The sequence below is a fragment of the Stegostoma tigrinum genome, chromosome 26 (assembly GCF_030684315.1).
Source record: "Stegostoma tigrinum isolate sSteTig4 chromosome 26, sSteTig4.hap1, whole genome shotgun sequence".
Classification (NCBI taxonomy): domain Eukaryota; kingdom Metazoa; phylum Chordata; class Chondrichthyes; order Orectolobiformes; family Stegostomatidae; genus Stegostoma; species Stegostoma tigrinum.
In genome coordinates, this window is record NC_081379.1 from 35,406,090 (window position 1) to 35,428,931 (window position 22,842).

Here is a 22,842-nt window from a genome sequence, read left to right on the forward strand (position 1 = left end):
TCTAGAATTGACTCCAGCATCTTTCCCACCTCTGACCTCAGGCTAACTGGTCTGTAATTTCCTGTTTTCTCTCTCCCTCCTCTCTTGAAAAGTGGGACAACATTTGCCACCCTCCAATCCGCAGGAATTGATCCTGAGTCTATAGAACATTGAAAAATGATTACCAATGCGTCCACAATTTCTAGAGCCACCTCCTTCAGTACCCTGGGATGCAGACCATCAGGTCCCAGGGACTTATCAGCCTTCAGACCTAACAGTCTATCCAGCACCATTTCCTGCCTAATATAAATTCCCTTCAGTTGTCTATTACCCTAGGTCCTTCAGCCACTATTGCATCTGGGAGATTGCTTGTGTCTTCCCTGGAAGACAGATCCAAAGTACCTATTCAACTCTTCTGCCATTTCCATGTTCCCCATAATAAATTCACCCGTTTTTAACTTCAAGGGCCCAATTATAGTCTTAACCATTTTTTTGTCTTTTTACATACCTAAAAAAGCTTTTACTATCCTCCTTTTATATTTTTGGCCAGTTTTCCTTCATACCTCATTTTTCTGTGTATTGCCTTTTTAGTAATCATCTTCTGTTGCTGTTTAAAAGCTTCCCAGTCCTCCGGCTTCCAGCTCATCTTTGCTATGTTATACTTCTCTTTTATTTTTATACCTCCTTAACTTCCCTTGTCAGCCACGGCCGCCCCTGCCTCCCCTTAGGATCTTTCTTCCCCTTTGGAATGAACTGATCCTGCGCTTTCTGCATTATATCCAGAAATACCTGCTGTTGTTGTTCCACTGTCATCCCTGCTAGGGTACTGTACCATTGAACTTTGGCCAGCTCCTCCCTCATAGCTCCATAGTTCCCTTTTATTCAACTGCAATACTGACACTTCCGATTCTCCATTCTCGCTCTCAAACTGCAGATTAAAACTTATCATATTATGGTCACTACTTAATGGCTCCTTTACTTTGAGGTCCCTGATCAAATCCGGTTTGTTGCACAACACCAGATCCAGAATTGCCTCCTCCCTGATAGGCTCCAGTACAAGCTGTTCTAAGAATCCATCTCGGGGACACTCCACAAACTCCCTTTCATGGGGTCCAGTACCATCCTGATTCTCCCAGTCTACCCGCATGTTGAAATCTCCCATAACAACTGTAGTGATACCTTTTGTGACAGGCCAATTTCAACTCTTGATTCAACTTGCACCCTACATCCTGACTACTGTTTGGGGGCCTGTAGATAACTCCCATTATGGTCTTTCTACCCTTAGAATTTCTCAGCTCTATCCTTACTGACACTACATCTCCTGATTCTATGTTCCCCCTCGCAAGGGACTGAATATCATTCTTCTTCACCAACAGGGCCACCTCCAACCCCTCTGCCCATCAGCCTGCCGTTTTTGATAGCACGTATAGCCTTTGTATATTCATTTCCCAGGCCCTGTCCACTTGAAGCCACGTCTCAGTTATCCCCACAACATCATACTTGCCAATTTCCAACTGAACCTCCAAGCTCATCCAACTTATTTCTTATGCTTTGTGCATTCATATGTAATATTTTAAATTTGTTTCTCCCCTCACCCTTCCTATCAATCCCTATTTTACTTGGCCACGCTGTACGATCCCTTCTTGAGTTTTCTGCTCCGTTGATTCTGTTGTCTTTCTTAACTTCTCCTATTCTCACTTTCCCTTTAACTTCATTCTTAAATTTCCAGTTTGGTCTCTTTCTCCTCCTTCCCCTCCCCCCCACTACTTAGTTTAAACACACCTGTGTTGCAGTGGCAAACCTGCCTGCCAGAATGCTGGTCCCCCACCTAATTAAGATGCAACCCATCCCTCTTGTACAATTTATCCTTACCCCAAAACATACCCCAGTGATCCAAGAGTTTAAATTCTTGCTTCCGGCACCAGATCTTCAGCCAACGTTAAAGTCCATTATCTCCCTGTTCCTGCCCTCTTCAGCCCGAGGAACTGGAAGCAAACCGGAGATAACCACCCTGGAAGTCCTGCTTTTCAGCCTTCTTCTGAGTTCTCTGAAGTCCCGCTGTAGAATGCCCCTCCTTCCCGACTTCATTAGTGCCAACATGCACCACCACCTCTGGCTCTTCACTTTCTCCCTTGAGTATTCCCTGCACTGTACCACTGACGTCCTGGATCCTGGCACCAGGAAGGCAACACATCATCCTCCAATCCCACCTGTTGCTGCAGAAACCCCTTTCAGTCCCTCCTTTCAGTTCAGTGACTTAAAGAGAGATGCACTGTTTCTGGGTGACAAAACTAAGTATTTCCGCTCCATTCCAAATTATTTCCTTCTAAAGTGTTTGGATGATGACATCTGTAATGCTGTTGACTGATCTGTTCCCACCTTGTGCATCATTGTGACATTCTTTATCAGGCTGCCTCACATTTTCTTCTTCTTTTCTCTTGAACATCAAATGTGAAAACTAATCTTCCAACTTGTGTAACATGTCCACTCCATTATTTGAGCTGAAATAGTGAAGGATAAAATTGAAAGACACTTAAAGTTCAGGAATCTAAGATTGTTAATATTCCCAGAAATGCAGTATTATTTATTTAAAACGCTGCTCATCCACATCAGTGTTGAGGACTTAGGGAGGTTGTCTCCATATTTGAGTTTACTTTTAAATATATTCCCTTAATAAATGGGACCGATTGTTTAAAAGGTGATTTTAATTTTGGCTATTGCTTTCATTAAACTGGATAATATTGCCAACTACACTGTGTTTCTGTAACCAAACTTGGGGAAGAAAGAACTGTGACTTGTGATTTGATATCCTGTAATCATGTCTTGAGAGAGCCTTGACATTCTTCACAAGCCATTGACTGTTCTAAAGTGCAGTTACTGTGGTCATGCAGACATGTAAACAGCAATGAGTTGAATAACTAGTTTATCTGATTTTCTTTTACAGTTTCTGAGTGGGAATGTTAGCAAGTGAGGTATATCCTCATTGGTCCTCTTTTGAATTAGTTACTGAGGACTACGAGGGATGGACAATAAATGCTGGCCAGCCAGCAAAGTCCATATCCTGTGAGAATATAAAAGCAAGCTCTGCAACCTCTTGATTTTCACCTGACCAAACAGAATAGACAAAGTCTTTAATTTCATCTTATCTAAAGGGACAGAGTCCATGACCATGCAGTACTTGCTTGTTGCTGCACTGATATACTTGCCTTGGTAAGTACTTGGAGTTTAGGCCTGTGAATTGGGTGTGAAAAAGAATATTGCTTTTAACTGCAATAATGTGAAGCGTGCTTACAAATGTTTTCTTTCCTTTTATAGGTATCACAAAAGTCAGGCTATCTATCTGGAATCCAAGGATAACACGAAGATTAGTTGTGTAATTAGCTCAGTTGGAACGAATGAGGTATTATTATTTCTTCTGAACAGTGTGCCTTAATACTTTAGCATTCTGACAGATATTTTAATTTGGGTACCTTCTCTTTTTAAAGCCTGATCTGGTAACTTCACTTTAACAACCCTTGTGGAGAAAGCCAGCATGGACGTCTGCAGACCCCATGACTTAAGGAGGACTGTAATGTTTGACTTTATTTAATTTGTCTACTTTACACTAAGAATTGCTGTAATATTGAACTGTTTAACTTATTTCTCTATTTTTCTGTTTTTGTATGGAAGATTTTGCATCTAGGTACCTTTTGTACCTAAGATAGTGCTTGGAATGGCGACTTTGTACACTGCTCATTGTACTCCTGCACCCTACACTTGAGTATATGTGATGATAAACCCTAATTCTACTACTTAAACATTCACTCCCTGTGACCAGTAGCAGCTGTGGAAACTCTTTAGAGATCAACTGCAATAATTCACCAGTGCTCCTTTGACTCTCCTTCAAAATCCATCACCTCCATTCATCGAAGGAAAAAAATAAGTTCCCCTCCAAGCCATGTCTTATCCTGACTTATAGTGTGTCACCGTTACATCACTGTTCTTGGTCAAAGCCCTGGACCTCCCTCACTAACTGGACTGGAGGAGAAACTGCACCAATTAGATTACACTAGTTTAAGAAAGTAGCTTGCCATCACCACATTGTGTGTGTGTGTGTGGGGGTGGGGGGGGGGGGTGGGAGAGGAGGTGGGGGGAGAATACATCTTTAATCTCATTTGTGTATCTTTAATCCATTAACAGAATAAACATTTGTATTAATGTAAATGTCAAGATTCAATGATATTGTACATGTTATAGAAACATCCAGTATAATAATCTGGTGTCATGTTTTTTAAGTCCTCTTCTTTATCAACTGTTCTTGTTTAATTCTGACCTTTTTGAATTGACCATTTCCATCCAATGTTACCCAAAATATTTCAACTTTTTTATTTCGTCATTTTTCACTTTATTTCCATTATTCACATTAACAGGTTTGGAATATGCTTATAATAGCAATTTGAAGAGATGTAAATTTGTTTTACTGCTAAGTCTTCAGTATATTGTAATTCTGATTTGTGTGGTATTTGCTGTTCAGTTTCAGTGCTGTTTAGTTGTTAAGAAATGTATCTTGGTACAGTGGTACGCAATGTAGGTTTACATAGTGAAGTCTTGTTTGCTGGAACAAAACTGATGTAGTCAGCTGAAATCACTAATGTTGATTACTTCTAAGAAAGCATCATATTCAGGTGCTGGTATAATACATTTCTGGGCTTGATTGCTCTTGTATGATTGTGAGGAGATTTTAGATGTAATGATTAGACTTCACTGTTTCAATTCTCACTAACCCATTAAAGTGAACAGGATGAAACTATGGACCAGTGAGCCAAGATATGAAAATCCCTGCCTAATGTAGATGAATCACTCTTGCTTCTGAGTCAGACATTTGAGAGTTCAAATCTTATTCCCAGAGACTTGAAAATATCTAGGAAGATACTTCAATGCAGGGCCCACACAATTTAGTTGAGCAGCATATTGTTGTGTTACAGTATTAGTAATCTGGAGGCCGAGACTACTAATTCAGAGGCATGAATTCAAAGGCCAAGGTGGCATGTTGTGGATTGAATAATAATATATTTGATACCTCGAACATGATGAAATATTTCAAATATCTTCTCAGGAGCTTTAAAGAACAAAGTATGACACGTATCATGCAATGACATTAGGTCAAATGGCCAAAAGCTTAGTCATGGAGGATGGCCTTTCAGAATGTCTTAAAGGAAGAAAGCGAAGGATGCAGAGAATTTCAGAGCTTGACGCTGAGAAACTGAAACAGTGATGCAGCATTTAAAGTAGGAGATGTACAAGAGGTCAGGTTAAAGGAATACCTATACCTTGAACAGTAATACTAGAGAAATTGGGAGTGGTGAGGCCATAGAAGCATTTGAAGCATGAATGAGAATTTACAATCACTAATGTTGTTTGGTCGGGAGCTGGCGAGATCACAGAGGTGATGGGGGAATGGAACTTGCTGCAGTCTAAGATGAGGGAGGCAGAATTCTGGATGACATCACGTGTATCAGTTCAAGTGATGTTTTTGGATTCACTCCAGTCCGGGCATGTAGGCTTCACTGGGTGGCCAGTGTTTGTTGCCCATCCCTGGTGACCCTTAATAACTTGCTCAAACAGGAGCATTGAGGATTTACCATCTGTTGACAACATTTCCCCATAGCTATTGTTAAAAGAAAGTCCAGATAAACTATTTATTGAACTCATTGCTACATACTGCCTGACAATAGTCAGGAGTGCATTTGAATAGCTGAATCAGGAGGTTAGCAAAGGCATGATTGAAGACTTCAGCAAAGGACAAGGAGCGAGTGCTGTGGTCTGAATCTTGTGATATTCTGGAGGTGGGAATAAATAGACTATCTGTCTTTGGAATTTTATATTGAAGTTAACTGTAGTTCCAGGGTTGTGTACTTAACTGGATTAATTTCAGACTGTTAGCAGGGAGTTGGCAGCTAGAGCATGAAGCATGGAGAGGGCACTGAAAACTGGCTGCAGCCCTTGCAATATTTAACTGGGCAGAATATCTTCATATCCAGCACTTGATTTTGAATAAGCAGTTTGTAGCAAGAGTGAAGAGCCCAGAGAGGAGCAGAGAGCCCTCCACTGCGGCCCGTGGTAGAGAATTCTGCAAATTGACCATCCTCTGAAGAAATTTTAGTATAGTTCAGTCCTAAATGGTTGAATCTGTACCCATTAAACTGCCCACTGGCCCAGGCGCCCCATCTGGGAGAAACATTCTCCCTACATAGAGTCTGTCTAGCCCTGTTAGAATTGTATCTGTTTCAAACTGAGACCCCCCCTTCCCCAACTCCATTCTTCTGAGCTCCAATGAATAAGTGCCGGTTGAACAAATTTTTCCTCGTGTGATCGAGTGTGTGGATGAGGGAAGTTCAGTTGATGCAGTTTGTATGGATTTTAGCAAAGCTTTTGACAAGGTTCCACACAGGGGATTGGGAAGGTCAAAGCACTTGGAATTGAGGGAAACTTGGTGTGGTGATTCAGGTGCTGGCTTAATAGGGGACACACTAGTGGTATAAGACTGTTTGAGTGATTGGAACCTAGTGTCCAGTGGTATGCCATAAGGATCAATACTGGGATGTGTTGTTTGCTATATTTATAAATGATGTAGGTGAAAATGTGGGGGGGAAATGTTAAGCAAATTTGTAGACATCTCTAAGATTGGTAGAGTGGTTAATAGTGAGGATGTTGATAACGTGAAGACGTTGATACGTGAAGACATAGATGGGTTGGTCAGATGGGCAGACCAGTGGCAGATGGTATTTAACACTGACGTGTGTCAGGTGATGCACTTCACAAGAAGAAACAAGATGAAGGAGTATTTCATGAATGGCAGGACACTGGGTAGCTTAGAGGAATAGAGGGGTCTAGAGGTAATTATTCACAGATTGCTGAAGTCAACAGAGCACGTGAATAGGATAGTTAAGAAGACATATGGGACACTTGCTTTCATCAGTTGTGGCGTAGAGTATAAGAGCAGGGAGGTAATATTGGAGTTGTAAAGAACATTGTTCAGGTCACAACTGGAACGCTGTGTGCAGTTCTGGTCACCTTACTACTGGAAGGATGTCACTGCACCAGAAAGGGTACAGAGGAGGATCATCAGGATTTTACCTAGGATGGAGAAATTGAGCAATAAGGACAGATCAGATTGGCTTGGATTGTTTTCTTTGGAGCAGAGAAGATTGGTGGGGTGGACATGATTGAGATGTATAAGATTATTAGGGGCGTGGACAAGGTGAACAGAGATTAACAGTTCCCCTTGGTTGGGGGCTCAATCACAAAACGGCATAGTTTTAGGCTAAGGGCAGGAGATTCAGTGCGGATTTGCAGAAAAAAATCTTTTTCACTCAGCAGGTGGTGGCAATCTGGAATGCACTACATGGGAAGGTAGTGCAGGATGGAAACCTTACAACCTTTTTAAAACCAAGTATTTGGATGAGTACTTCACATGTCATAACATTCAAGGGTAAGGGACAAGTGTAGAAAACTGGGATTAGCACACTTAGTGGTAGTTATGTCGGTGCAGACTCGATGGGCCGAAGTGTGTGAATCCCGGTATCAGCCGAGAGAGCCTCCTGTCCTCATCCTGTCTCTCCTGTATATCCTATCTTTGGTAGGGAGACAAATATGCACATAATACTCCAGCTGTAGTCCACCAAAGCTCTTTATAACTGCAGTAAGACATCCCTTGTTCTGAATTTAAGTTGTCATGTAGTGAAGGCTGACATGCCATTTGCCTTTCTAATTGCTTGCTGTTTCTGCCTGTTTACTTTCATTGGCTGGTGTCCAAGGACATCATCCCTTTGTATATTCGCGATTGTGTATTTCCCAGTATATCACCATTTTAAGTAATAATTGCCTTTCTGTTTTTCCACACCAGTGTGTGACTTCACATTTTCCACAGTGTATTGTATCTGCCATGCATAGGTCCACACATAATCACCATGAACCAACTTTCAGATCTCGTCTCAACTCCCATTCTGACCTAATTTTTGTTTTATCAGCAAACTTGGAAATAGTACTTCTGTGTTTTTCATCCATGTCATTTATGTATTGTGAATAGCTAAGGTCCAAACGGTGATCCCTATGGTTTACCACAAGTTACACCTGAGCTTCTAGAAAAAGATTCATTGATTTCTCTTCTGTTTGAGGTCTGTGATCTGATTGCCAATCCGTAACAATATATTGTCCCCAATCTGGGTGATTTATTTTTGCCCTCTAGTGGCTTAGTGTGACCTTATCAAAAAAGTCTTCTTGAAATCTAAATGCACCACACCCACTGACTCTCCCTTATCTATTCTACCAGTTATAATCTGAAAAAGAAACTCCGAGTAGATTGATTAAACATGATTTTTGTCTCGTAGATCCATATTGACTGTCTAATCCTGTTTATGCTTTCAAATTGTTACGGGCTCTAGCATTTTCCCCACTTCTGAAGTTATGCTAACTGGTCTTTAGTTCTGTTTCTTTCTTTATTATATACAGATCGGTTCCCTTTGCTACCATCCAATCTGTAGAAACTGCTCCAGAGTCTCTAGAAGTTTTGAAGATGATCACCAATGCATCCAGTATTTCCAAGGATGCTTCTTTTAGTACTCCAAAATGCAGATTACTAGGGTTTCAGCACCCAGAACAAGCTAATGCTGTACCATCAGATGATGGTACTCAAGGATAGTGTAGATGAAAAATAGGAGGGGACCAAGGATAGATGCTTAGAAGATGACAATATTTAACAGTGTGGGACCAGGTAGAAAAGCCAATGCAAATGGCTATCTGGTTACAATTAGGAAGATAGAAATGGAGCCAGGAGAAAAGATGGAGTGCTGAATGGGGAAGATGGGGTGTTGGAGGAGAATGCTGTGATCAATCATTTCAAAGATTGCAAAGAGATTGAGAATGGAAAGTTAACCTTGATCACAGTCATTAAGAATTCTGTTATTTAAACAAATCTGGAGTGATATTACTCGTAATGGTGACTGCAGAAATTGTTGGATGACTGGGGGAAACAATAACTAGTTCATTCGTGTCCTTTTGAGGTAGTAAACCTGGCATCCTAATTCAGTCTGTCATGTGTGGCACTGTAAACCTGTATCAAACCCAGATAATTCTTAACTGCCCTGTGAAATGTACACACAGCTAACTTAGGCAGCTCATTGCCACGTCCTTGGTTAGATCTTGGCAATCATGCTGATATCTGGTGAATGAACATAGAAGTCAAAGCCCAGTTGTACTGTTGGGTAAATGTAAATATCCCAGGTTACTGTTCGAAGAACAAGTAATGTCCTATTTGAGGCTTTGGCCCATATTTACACTTCATTCGATTTCATTTATAAAAGGCCAATTACCAAGTCCTTATTGCATTTCCGCTTTATTCTCCTTGCACTTTGTAAATTGGCTGCCATGTTTTCTCACATCAGAAGTGTATCGATACATATTTTGTGATCTGACATAGTAACTTGTGATAAATTCAAATAGAACAAATTTAAATTGTGGTAGAAGACGAAAGAAATTAAATAGCAATTAAATGTTAAGGGCAGATACTTGGAAGTTAAATCATTAGGAGCAGTGTAAATGTGTGTATAACAGAAATATTCATCTCTTGGTAGTTGAACAATACATTGGACTGCAAATCAAAATTTCTTGTTCAAATGTACAATGCCATATTTATATGTTCAGGGATTCATGCATCCCTGGCTGTAGTATCTCTACACGGTCCTTTTGTCTGGATGTTCTAAAACTCTGTCAATGGACTTCAGTTTTGTACTCCCAGTAAAATACCCCAGAACTAAACACATGTAAACACTGTGTTCAGAGACTAGAAATCCTGCAGTGGATATGTTCTCTCGCCCCCGAAAACCTATCCACTATCTGTAACATGCAAGTTAAGGGTGTGGTGGAAGACTTGTCACTTAGTTGCATGAATGCAGCTCCAGGACAAAGCAGACTGCTTGATAGCCACCCATCTATCACATTAAACCTTCACTGCCTGTACCACCAACACACAGTAGCAACATTGCGTATTACCTACAAGATGCATGTGACCTCCCTAGGGCTCCTTCAATGTTGCTTTTCAAGCTCTCAAACTGTACCACTTGAAAGGGCAGCAGATGTATGGGAACGTCACAGGCTGCAAGCTCCCATGCAAGTTGCACATTGTCCTGATTTGGAGCTTTTTCTGTGCTTCACTACCATTTGGTCAGAATCCTGGAACATGCTTCTGAATAGTACTTTGTAGCTAGCACCCACGGACTGCAGCAGTTCAGCAACATAGCTAGTGACCACCTTCTCGAGGACAATAAATTGGGATCAGCAATAAATGCTGGCATTGCCAGTGATGCACATGTCCCAGAATGAATGTAAGATAATATTATGGTTATCATAAAGCACTAAGGACAGTTAGAACTATATTAGTGTTAAAGATTTTTTTGGGGGGTATTCATCTGATTGTATTTTTGATTTTCACAGATATGGGTGAGGAAGACGAGTGACAGCACAAAGATGCGTATATATTTGGGACAGTTACATAGAGGAGTATTCATTATACGTAGGCGATCTGCTGCCTAGCATCAAACCATATTCTTGACAGATCTTCTATTATCTCTCTGCTCAGAGAGTAACTCCTTCCTGTTTTTTTTATATGGAAATCTGTATTAATACAAGCAAACTTAGTGACAGACTGAAGAACACATGATTTGAAGACACTCTTTTTCTAATGCTGGTTTTGATTGTGTATATTTTTAAGAATAAAATTCGCCTTTTCAAGGATTTTTCTTTCCTTTCATCTTCGTCTAAGATGAAGTTGAGCATTCTTTAGGGCTGAGAACTGCCAGTTAGTGGATCATTTCACTTATTCCAGATGACAAGATGAAAACCAATTTTGCTTCATTTGCTGGACAGTCTGGGACCTCCGACCCGGAACAATTCAGTCACTTTTTTTTTTGAAGACAAGTTTATTTTGTACATGCTGTTTATTTTGTAATAGAATGCTTTACCATGGTCACTATTGGGCACTTGCCAAAAACACGCTTTTTTTTGTTTTTAAATGTGTATTAAATAACCTTGGTTTTTTTTAAAATAAATCAACTTGAGTTTGTTTTGTGGTCTTCCCTGTAAGCGTTAATAAATCTCTTATGGCGGTGGCAACTTTGATTGTGTTTGGTACTGGAAGCTCTACTGTTATTCCTTTTGAAGTGTTTTACAACCTCTAAGCTTGGAACAGAATCAAGTCAAATAATTCTACTTTAATTTATATTACTAACTTCATTTGCCAGTGTACAGCTCTACTTTGAAGTTGTCATCTGAAAATGCTCATGGGTGATTCAGAAAGGCTTAAGCCTCCTCCCTTTTGGTTTGGCTCTCGGGAAACATTCAAATATTTGAAATACTTGTTCCTACTAAAACAATTTTCAATGATTTGATTAAATCAGAAATATACTCCGTTTGTAATTTGATCATGTGACAAATTGTATTTAATGCATTACCACTACGGTGCGCTTAGAACTGTCACAAAGGATCTGAGAGAGGTTCTGTTATCTGCATGCCACACTGTAGCACACTCTCACAGTCTCTCTTGCGCACTGTCTCGCTGTTCAATTTTTTTCCAAAATGGATTCGACATTTGGTGCAAGGGGATCTTATTTTGAGAAGAAAATCATAGCAAATTTAGTTTTTATTTTGGTTCATTGATGAATTTACTGTCTTACTTAAATGGTACTGCTGCTAAATCCTGTTTATTAATGGCACGATCGTGTCAAGTTTGAAAATATTTGAATTCTTCAGGCAACAAGGTGTTGAAATTCAGTTGATGACATGCAACAAAACTTGTTCCAGTTTGCTGTGTCAGTATCCTAAAATGCCACAATGGATCAGTGATTTAATTAAGGAAACGTGTTTTTTGTTTTGTCAATGTGGTAATGTCATCTTTCTAAATGTCCATTTTGACTTTTTTGTTTTTAAAGTGTTGGAGAATAGTGTTACTGTACACATGACCCATGGTGACATTTGAGTCACGGATGTAATTCCTTACGCATGATAATTGAATACATCATGACGCATTAATATAATGAATAATACAGTCAAGACTGCAATTGCGTTTTATTCACCTTTATCAATTGAAATAAAATTTTTGCACTGCTTGTGTTATTCTTTGTTTATCTTTGACTGAGATAAAGAAATTTTGACTTCATTTTTGTCATGGAATATTAAACAAAATCCTATAGCTTTGAAGATAATGTTCCGACAAAGTACTCACTTTGCCAGTTTGTTAGATGATATTTTATGGGATTGGTATATTGCTTATGAATCCCAAATAATCCTGCTGTAATAAAAGTAGTTAACACTTACAAGACCCTCCAATAGCTGACTTGAAATGAAAATGTGGCAAGTTATCTGAGTAGCAAATATTAAAAGATGTTTGCTTTGCTTTGCATTTGTTCAACAATATTACCACTTCCTATGAAAAGTTGCTGTTTAATTTTATCTCTATGCATCTAATTCTGGATTCATCCACATTCTTTTCATGGGGCAGTGTTCTGTTCTTGAGCAGTGCAATGAAAAAAATTGAAATGACCACCCAAAAAGCAAGAAAAAGTTTGCATTGTGTAACAGATTTCATATTACCACTGCATCCCAAAGTGCTTCACAGCAAAAGATATTGACATGAAGCAGTAACTCTTTCTTGCCACAGATGCTGCCTGACCTGTTATGCGATTTTTGGCATCTTCTGTTTTCTAATTCCTTTTGATTTATAGTGGTAGTTGCTATTGTAGGTAAGTGCCACAACCTGTTTATGTACAGCAAAGTTTCATGGATATGTATCATATAAATAATCAATTTAATCTGTTTGAATCGTGGATTAATTGTAAGCTAGAGCACTAATGGTTTCTAAAGCAAAACATTTTAAATGCAAGAAATGAAAACCAAAAAACTGGCAACACTGCAATAACTGTGATATATGGAGAGTTTGATTTTTCATTAGAAAGAATGTCTTTGTATAGTACTGCCTCAATAAGCTGGGTGATCTTCAATTTTGCATCTCTTCCATAAGATACATCTCAGACTTTTGAACTGTGCAGAGGACATGATGCAGATTGTGCTGCCATACTGGAGTAAAATTTGAACTTTACCTGAGGCAAGACTGCTTGAAAAAGATCTAGCTGTCTTGATTGTGAACCTTACCTTCTCTTACTTGTGGATAAGTGGATAGGGGTTAACTTCTTATTCCTACACTTGTTCTGGCTTTAAATTAAACTGTAAGATCTCGTGTACTACTATGTCTGTACGTTTAATGACTCTTGGCTATGATCTATTAGCAAATTTTGTCCAGGTCTGAATCTTGGGAAGTACAGAAAAATAAATCTCATATCCATGATAATACGTGCCCCAATTGACTCGTTTAGTGCTCGTCTATATTTTGATGACAAGCTTGAGCGGTTGAAGCATTTTAGGTGTGTAGATGTTCCTAGTGCTAGTAGTTAGTATCTAGGGATACTGAAGTTTTTATTTTTTCTATCCAGGAGTGCTGAAATTGAAGGAACTGTAACTCTAAGTAGCCTGTAGCAAGTGTAGATACCAGATGGACTGTAGCAATTCAAGCAACTGGCTCAATACCAGCATGAGGGAAATCGGCAATGGAGATCAAATGCTAGTCATGCCAGCAATATTCCTATGCCATAAAAGAATGTCAAAAGTACAAGATGAGAGAGATGTATTCAGAATGTTTAACTTTAATCCATTTCAATTGTATTTTGTTCAGTTTAAAGTTGTCTTCCACATGTTCGAATCTCTTTATGACCTCTACTATCCTTTTTGGTAGTAACCTTCTCCAATTCTTCAACCCTCCAAAAAGTCCATTCCTCTAATTGAGACCTTGTGCAACTCCCATTAATAACAATGATTTCATAAGTTTTGGATTTCCCTCTTAACTGCAATCAGGGCTTTCAAGTAATTCTCTTTGATTCAGCTTTTTGTCAACAGTCCTAAGTATACCCTTTGAATCAGTATCAATATAATCTGGTTATGCTGATGTGAAGCTTTGCCATTGTTAATGATAGTATATAAAATTAGGTTGACATTTCATACAAGTCTGTAAAGGTGTATATTGTCTCTTACATTAATTAATAAATGTATGCAGACTACAACACAGTTGCATTTCTTGTTAACCTCTCTTATAGTCGACCAAATAAATGTGGAGTGGAGTTGGGGGTGGGCATGCTAATTCTGTAAACCAGAGGAACTAGGTCTGTTTTTAAATTAGAATAGGTTATGAAAGAGCTGATACATGTCTGAAGCCGTGAATGGTTCTAACAAAGTGAATGAAAGAAAGACTTTGATTCATAGAATGCTTTTCATGACGAAAGGATGTCCGAAAGCATTTTACAGTCATTTAAAGAGTTTTTGAAATGTAGTTGCCATTTAACATCGGAAGTGAGGACGTTTATTTCCTTTCAGTGAGTGAACCCTTAATGAGATGCCATAAATTGTCCAATCATCAAAAGAAAAAGAAAGGAAGATTTTGATATGTAGAGTTTGTGGGATACGTAACATCCTATTGATAATAGCCTTTTAGAAGTGTAAAGAAACATTTTAAGAAATTAGGTATTCAGAAGGAAGGACATTGGAATTAAATGGATAATGCTTTTAGAAGATTAGTTTTGGTGCCATCTTCTCCCCCCTCCCCCCCCCCGACACACACACCCACCCTCCACTACCACACCCAACAATAAAATTTGAAAATGCCAGATGCAATGGAGTGCCATTCAGTGTTTGATAATCAGCAATGATCTCAATGAGAATTATCCACTAGGTGGATCCTAATATTTTTGCTATGTGATTATTCTAATTGTCTGACACCTTACTCATAATTTTCTTTATTCTCTCTTTTAGTTTCAAAACATAATAGCACAAGTTGAAAATTCTGAATTAATTCAACATCATCAGAGGAGGCAAAAGGTTAACATTAAACCTTTTGAAGGAACAAAGGTATTCTTAATATACAATTTTTGAAATTGACCATGAAACACACCTAATCAAGGAGATTGCTTTTGTCTTAATTCAAAATAAATAGTTAGAATTAATAGAGCTTTGAATGAGGCATCACGGGTATGTTAAACAAATCAAACAGACAGATCATAATTGTGATTACAGATTATCAATGTGCATGCTGCCTTTCTGCCTGTCAGGCAGTTTTACCATACATTTTATAAATTTGAATATCCCATATGTTCAAACTATGTTGCTTGGTGTTGTTCAACTGTGGATGCAGAGGCAAAATGCAGCTCTAATAATGCACTTAAATCTGTCAAAGACAGAATGTTATTGGCTCGTTAGGAAATGTAAACTAATGTATCTGCAAAACATTCCCTGTTTCTCAATTGTATCAAACAACTTCAGTTTAAAAAAAACAAACTGGCCCCAGCCTAGGCATAGCTACTACAAGCCCAGTCCTGATAGCTGGAAGATTGTGCCAAAATTGAAGGGGTTGTTGCACAGATTAGTCAAGCAATAGCCTGACATAGATCATACTCATGGAATCGTACCTTACACGTAGTGTGCAAGGCACCACAATTGCCATACTTGGCTATGCTCTATCCCGTGGTATGTAGTGAAGGGAATTGCTTTAGCAGTCCTTAATGTTGACTCCAGAGCCCTTTAACACTCATGGCATCATGGCAAAGATGAAGAAGAAATCTGCACATTATCAGCTACTGCTTGCCTTGTGAATCAGTGTTATAGAATACCTCTTGGAGGAAGCACTGAGGTTCACAAAGACAATGAATACCCACTTCAATGTCCATCACCAAGTGTGGCTCAAAAGCATCAGTACCAACTGAAGCTGACTGAATTGTAAAGGACATAACTGCTGACCTGTGTCAGAGGCAGGTGGTGAGGGAAGCAATAATGGGGAAAGACCCATTGATCTCATTTGTATCAATTCAGAAAATGGAGTATGGGATTCAGGGAAATTTAGCTGTCTGGATACAAAACTGGCTGCCCAAAAGAAGACAGAGGTGGTAGTTGATGTATTCAGCTGGGAGCTCGGTGACCAGTAGTGTTCTGCATGGATCTGTTCTGGGATCTTAGATCTTTGTGATCTTTACAAATGACTTAGATGAGGAAGTGGAAGGGTGGGTTAGTAAGTTTGCCAATGGTATGAGGGTTGGTGGAGTTGTGGGTAGTGTGGAGGGCTGTTGTAGGTTGCAGTGGGACATTGACAAGATGCAGAGCTGGGCAAAGAAGCAGCAGATCGAATTCAACCCAGAAAAGTGTGAAGTGATTCATTTTGGAAGGTTGAATTTGAATGCGGAATACAGGGTTAATGGCAGGATTCTTTGGCAGTGTGGAAGAACAGAGGGATCTCGAGGTCCACATTGACAGTTGGTTCACATTCACAATCACCCAAGTTGATAGGGTTGTAAAGAAGGCATATAGTGTGTTGGCTTTCATTGGAAGGGGAACTGAGTTTAAGAGCCGTGAGGTTATGCTGCAGCCCTATAAAACCCTTGTTAGACCACACTTGGAATATTGTGTTCAGTTTTGGTCGCCTCTTTATAAGAAGGATGTGGAAGCTTTAGAGAGGGTGCAGAGGAGATTTACCAGGAAGCTGCCTGGACTGGAGAGCAGATCTTATGAGGGAAGGTTGAGGGAGCTAGGGCTTTTTTCATTGGGGCATAGAAGGATGAGAGGTGACTTGATAGAAGTTTACAAGATGATGAGGGGCATAGATAGAATGAATAGCCAAAGACTTTTTTCCAGGGCAGAAAAGACTTTCAAGGGGGAAATTTTAAGGTGATTGGAGAAAGGTAGAGGGGAGATGTCAGAGGTAGGTCCTTTGTACAGAGATTGGTGGGTGTACGGAATGCACTGTTGGCATGGTAGTGGAGTCAGATACATTAGGGACATTTAAGCAACTCTTGGATAGGCACATGGATGATGGTATAATGTAGGGCATGCAGGGTAGTTTGATCTTAGGATAATAGGTTGGCACAACATCATGGGCCGAAGGGCCTGTACTGAGCTATACTCTTCTATGTTCATGTTCAATCTACCTGTTGCTGATTTGTCTGTACATGACAGTATTGAAGGGAAAATATTACTTAAATGGTGAATGACTGCAGAATTCTGAAATGCAGAGTGATCTACACGTTCTAGTGAATTAGTCACAAAATAGATTGGGTTGTGTTAGGCCACAGCTAGAGAATTGTATGCAGTTGTGGAACCCACATTTATAGGAGGGATGTGATTACACTAGACAGAACGCAAATGAGATTTATGAGGATGTTGCTTTGCCTGGAGAGGTTTAGTTATGAAGAGAGATTGGATAGAACGGGGTTATTTTCTTTGGAGCAGAGGAGATGGGAGGACATGATTGAGATTTATAAAATTATGAGGGGCGAGGACAGGAAAAAATGTTTCCTCGTGGTGGAGAGATCAATGACCAGGGGCATAGGTGTATAGTAAGGGCAGGAGGTTTAGAGGGGATATGAGGAGAAGGTTTTTCACCCAGAGGGTGGTAGATGTAGAAACCCTTGTGACCTTTAAGAAGTATTCAGATGTGCACTTGTGATACCAGAGCATACAAGGTTACAAGCTAAATGTCGAAAAATGGAATTAAAATAATTAGGATTTTTTTCCTGACTGGCAGAGAAATGATGAGACCGACAGGTTTTTTATTTCTCAGTGCTGTAGACCTCTAAGTGATTACTGCTAAGTTCGTGTGGAAACAAAGTTTTTCATCTTCACATTGAGGACACACTCCATTATGTTGCGCAGCTCTATCACTGTGCAAAATGGGACAGGTTTTGAATAGATTCAACAACTAAAGACTGGCTATCCATGGCATATTCTGGGCCATCAGCAGAATGATTCAACCTTTGTAGACTTGCGTAATTCTCCATTCTAGTATTACCATCAACCATAGGTATCAATCCTGGCTCAAAGAAGAGTGCAGGAGGGCACACCAGGAGCAACAAGACATACCTAAACATCATATGTCGATCTGCTTCAACACAGGACTTGGAAGCAGCATGTAATAGACAGGGCTACGTGATCCTACAACTTAAGGATGAGATCTAAGCTCTGCAGTCCTGCTAATTTCAGTTACAAATAATGGCAGAGGAGACTCCACAAATACCGTGTTCCTTAAAGATGGGAGAGCCCAACACGTGCAAAAGAAAAGACTGAAACATTTGCATCCGTCTTCAGCTAGAAGTGCAGAGTGGTTATCCATCTTGGCCTCCTCCTGAGATGCCTAGCATTCATTCCACATGATATAAAGAAATGACTGAAGGCATCGGATACTGCAAATTTATGGCACCTGACAACATTCCAGCAACTCTCATGAAGACTCATACTTCAGAGCTAGCTATGCCCCTTGCCAAGGTATTACAGTACAGCTATGACACTGGCATCTATCTGCCAGTTATCAGAGCTAATGGGAACTGCAGATGCGGAGAATCAAGATAACAAAGTGTGAAGCTGGATGAACACAGCAGGCCAAGCGGCATCTTAGGAGCTCAAAAGCTGAGAGAACTCTCACACTTTGTTATCTAGAATTGCCCAGTTATGTTCTGTTTACCAAAGGGAGGGCACATTTAATTTGGCAAATGATCACCCTTTTGGTTTACTCTTGATAGCTTTGTCATGTCCCCTTATGTGGCTAACTATCAGGTGGCACATATTCAGAAATGATCTGTTTACTGGCACTCAATTTGGATTTCAGTTTTTGTCCTCATTATAGTCTTTGTCTAAACAAGAACCATGGACCTGAAACAAAATGCAAAGTAAGAGTGACATATGCAGCAAGCCTATTTGGCATCCTAATTTGGGCTCATGAGTTGCAAGTAATATTTGCCTGGATCTTGAGTGGCACAATGTTCATCTCCAAGAGCAGAAAATCTAGCCATTCCCTTTTGGTATTCAATGACATTACCATAGCTGAATTCTCCCTCTCACAACATCTTGGGGAGTTATCGTTGAGCAAACACTGTACTGGACCAGCCATAAAAGTACTGCCTACAAGAGCAGGTGAGAGGCAAGGAATTACGAATAACTCAGCAGCAAGAGAAATTACAGCAAACTTTGGTCAGTAGTGTGACGGAAACTCTCCACTTTCCTGAATGAGTGCCATTCTAACAATACTCAAGGCCTGACACCATCCAGGGCAAAGCTCACCTCATCTGCCACCTTCATGAATGATTTTCTTTACCACTAACGCACAGTGGCATAAAGGTGCATCATCTGCAAGGTGCACTGCAGCAATTCACCAAGGGTCCTTCAGCAGCACCTTGCAAACCCACACAGCTTCCATCAACTTGAAGAACAAGGGCAGCAGTGCATGGGAAAGCCACCATCAGAAAGTTCTGCTCCAAGCCACATGCCATCCTCATTAGGAATTATGTCTTTGCTGTCCTTGGATTAAAAACCTGAAACTGCCTTCCTATATGAACTGTGTGTGTTCCTATATCCTAAAGGTTATCATGATTCAAGAAGGCTACCACTACTTTTTCTCAAGGACAGTTAGGGATTGGTAATAAATGCTGGCCTAGCCAGCCTCACCCACAAAGCATGAACATTTAAAAAAAAATTGTTATATAGCAATGTTGACTTTCAGCAAGTATAATTTATGCCATGAAGAAGTATAATTGGGGTAAGTATTATAAATTGTGTAAAATGTCTAGCAAATCGAGATTTATCAAATGTTAGGGGAATTATCCCCTATATTATTTCAGTCCCCACCTTCTCCTTTCACACCTCACCTCCACAGCTCACTGCCAACATGCAGACACCACCAACACAAGCAGGTAGCTTTAATATTTTTTAAAGAAGTTGCTGTCTTCCATTGTTGCTTCTCAAGGTGAAATAATATAAGGGAATGTCGTTGACAAAGCACTGTAGATTAATTTTACAGGAAGTGCAAACTATGCATTGAATTTTGGCCAAGTTGCTAGGCAAATTTTTATGATGTTACACATGAAGAATCTGAAAGGTGGGTACGTAATTGAGGCAAAACAAGGTAGGTGGTGTGAATAATTGGAATCGATGTAATATGATATGCAATTTAAACCATTCATGCTGGCTTTATATTTACATAATGTTTTGATTTCATATGATTTCAAGGCAATTTTGGAAACAATGCTTCTCAGGAGTTTTAAGAGTTCCTGTATTTCAGGGAGAGGAGCTGGAAGATACGAAACCACCAAAGGTGGGAGGTTTATACTAACAACTTGATAAGTTTGCTTGGGGAGATGCAAATCTTTTATCATGGATTTATCATAGACTTTTATCATGTCTTTTGTAAAAATGCATATGAATCTGATCAGCTGTAGGCAATTCTATTTCTTAATGATGTAAAACCTACGGCAGCACAATGTGTGGAATGAAATTGTAGAGCTATTTTGAAAATCATTTGGATTAACACCTCAGGTTGGACTTGTCCCCATCTCCCATTGTATTCTCTTATTATATCACAAGATTTATTGTTTTCTCTTCTTACCCTAAATATATGCATTCCTCACTCCTCTGCCAGTGAATGTAAGAGAGACGATCTGTTTTCAGACCCTTACTGTTCTCAGCTAGCTTCATGATGAGGAATAGCAATGGTGCAGTTGAATGATTTTGATTTTATTGTCATATGTACCGAAATATAGTGAAAAGCTTTGTTTATGAACAGTAAAGGCAGATCACAGCAAGCAAAGGATGTACAGATCAAAAAGACTCAGAGGCATACAGGATACATTGCAGGTTACATTATTTGAGGCTACAGTCATTAAAGACTCTGATAACAGCTGGAAAGAAGCTGTTCCTGAACCTGCTTGTGCTCAGGCTTCCATATCTTCTGCCTGACAAAAGAGGATGAAATGAATCATTGGGCATTTTATTTGAAATAGCCTGAACTAAATATCTTCACACAAGCTTACAGAGATCAGCAACTATCACTGTTCTATAATACTGTGCAATTTTGCAACAAATTGGTTCTGATTATTAATAATATTCATTGTTTTTAAGAGTGTATGAAATGATGCTGCTTTACTGATTGCGCTAATCATTATAAAGAAATAATCACATGTTGAAATTTCTTTGCATTACAGATCATTGGAAGAATTTAAATATGTGGTTATGAAGATTGTTTTCGTATTCAAATTACTTCTGATCATTAAATTGTTCTGCATGGCTTCAGTTCTTATAATCGCAGGATTAAAGGCTCATAAAATGTAATTTTTAATGACTAGGGCCAGTTTGATTGCAAAATTACACGGCAGTCTTAGACTTACAATTACTTGTGAGAAATCTTAGGATTACTACAGTGTGGAAGCAGGCCATTCAGCCCATTGAGTCAACACTGACCCTCTCAAGAGCATCTCACCCAGACCTGACCCTCTACCCTATCCCTGTAACCGTACATTTCCCATGGCTAATCCACTTAGCTTGCACACCCTCTGGACACTATGGACAAGTTAGCATGGCCAATCCACCTAAACTCCACATCTTTGGACTGTGGGAGGAACAGTCCCAAAGTCTGCACGTGGTGTGCTAACTGCATACAGTTACCTAAGGCTGGAATCGAATCCCTGGCACTGTGCGGCAACAGTGCTAACCATTGAACTACTGTGCTGCTCAACAGTGTTGGGGCAGGGAAGTTTCAAGTTGAGACCCAGATTTCTGAAGAAGGGTCTCGACCCAAAACGTCAGCTTTCCTGCTCCTCTGACTCTGCTTGGCCTGCCGTGTTCATCCAGTTTCACACCATGTTGTCTCAAATTCTCCAGCATTGGCAGTTCCTACTATCTCTGGGACAGGGAAATGATGGGTTTTAATGTCATGTGTCTTTCTTTTATCATGACAAACATGATATCTTTTGGGCAGAATACACATCTGAAAACACATTATTTCATCCAAACAAAAGCAGAAATAGCTGGAAAAACCCAGCAGGTGTGGCTGAAACTCTGGCGAGAAAAATCAAAGTTAACATTTCAGGCCCAGTGATCCTTCCTCCTGAACCTGTAACGACGACACTACTTTCTTTCCACAGGTGCTGCCGGACCTGCTGAGTTTTTCCAGCTATTTCTGTTTTTGCTTTAGATTTCCAGGATCTGCAGTTCTTTTCTTTTTGATTTTGGTTTTATCCAAAGCCTGCTGTATACAAAATCCGCTACGAGATTGGAAATCCATTCTGCTGAGGTTTTGCATCCTAACTCCTTGGCCATCTACTTAAGACTTAGGACATAGGAACATAGGAATTAGGAGCAGGAACAGGCAATTTAGCCCTTCAAGCCCACTCTGCCATTTAACATGATTGTATCCTGGTCTGAAGTCCACTTTCTTGCCTACTCCCCACAGTCCTTCATTCTGTTTTTCATCATTTCTTTCTTGAATCTGTACTCTGAGACCATGAGTTCCTCAGATTCACAACACTCTGAGAGAAATAGTTTGTCCTCATCCCTCCCTGTTCCCTCCTCTCACTCTAAATCAATAATGTCTTTATTCAAGACTGTCCCACAAGGGGGTACATGTTCCACGTCCACCTTAACAATCCCCTTTATCATTTCATACGCCTCAATCAGATTCCCCTCATTCTTCTGAATCCCAGCAAGTATAAGCCTAAACTATTCAACTGCTCCTTGTATGACTGCCCTTTTATCTCCAAAATCAATCTGGTGTAACTTCTCCAAAATACTTCCAGTGCGACCATATCGTCGCGGAAGCGGAGTCATTAGTGACATTTAAGCGACTGCTGGACATGCACATGGACAGCAGTGAATTGAGGGGAATGTAGGTTAGGTTATTTTACTTTTGGATTAGGATTATTCCACGGCACAACATCATGGGCCGAAGGGCCTGTACTGTGCTGTACTTTTCTATGT

General features: G+C 39.8%; 1 protein-coding gene and 1 long non-coding RNA gene across 4 annotated transcripts in view; both read left to right on the forward strand.

The window, feature by feature from the left end:
• suds3 (SDS3 homolog, SIN3A corepressor complex component) overlaps positions 1–12,119 on the forward strand; it is a 56,599-nt gene extending 44,480 nt beyond the window's left edge. For all 3 annotated transcript variants that reach the window (XM_059655095.1, XM_059655097.1, XM_059655096.1), the window contains exons 11-12: positions 3,295–3,379; positions 10,450–12,119. In XM_059655095.1, the coding sequence (XP_059511078.1) occupies positions 3,295–3,379; positions 10,450–10,548 (184 nt within the window). In that variant the 3' untranslated portion in view covers positions 10,549–12,119. The remainder of the gene's footprint in view (positions 1–3,294; positions 3,380–10,449) is intronic.
• A 2,747-nt stretch (positions 12,120–14,866) lies between these two features.
• On the forward strand, positions 14,867–21,867 carry LOC125464217 (uncharacterized). The gene is made up of 3 exons (XR_007249982.2): positions 14,867–14,964; positions 20,101–20,185; positions 21,072–21,867. It is a non-coding gene; the product is annotated as an uncharacterized LOC125464217 (long non-coding RNA).
• Positions 21,868–22,842: the final 975 nt, after the last annotated feature.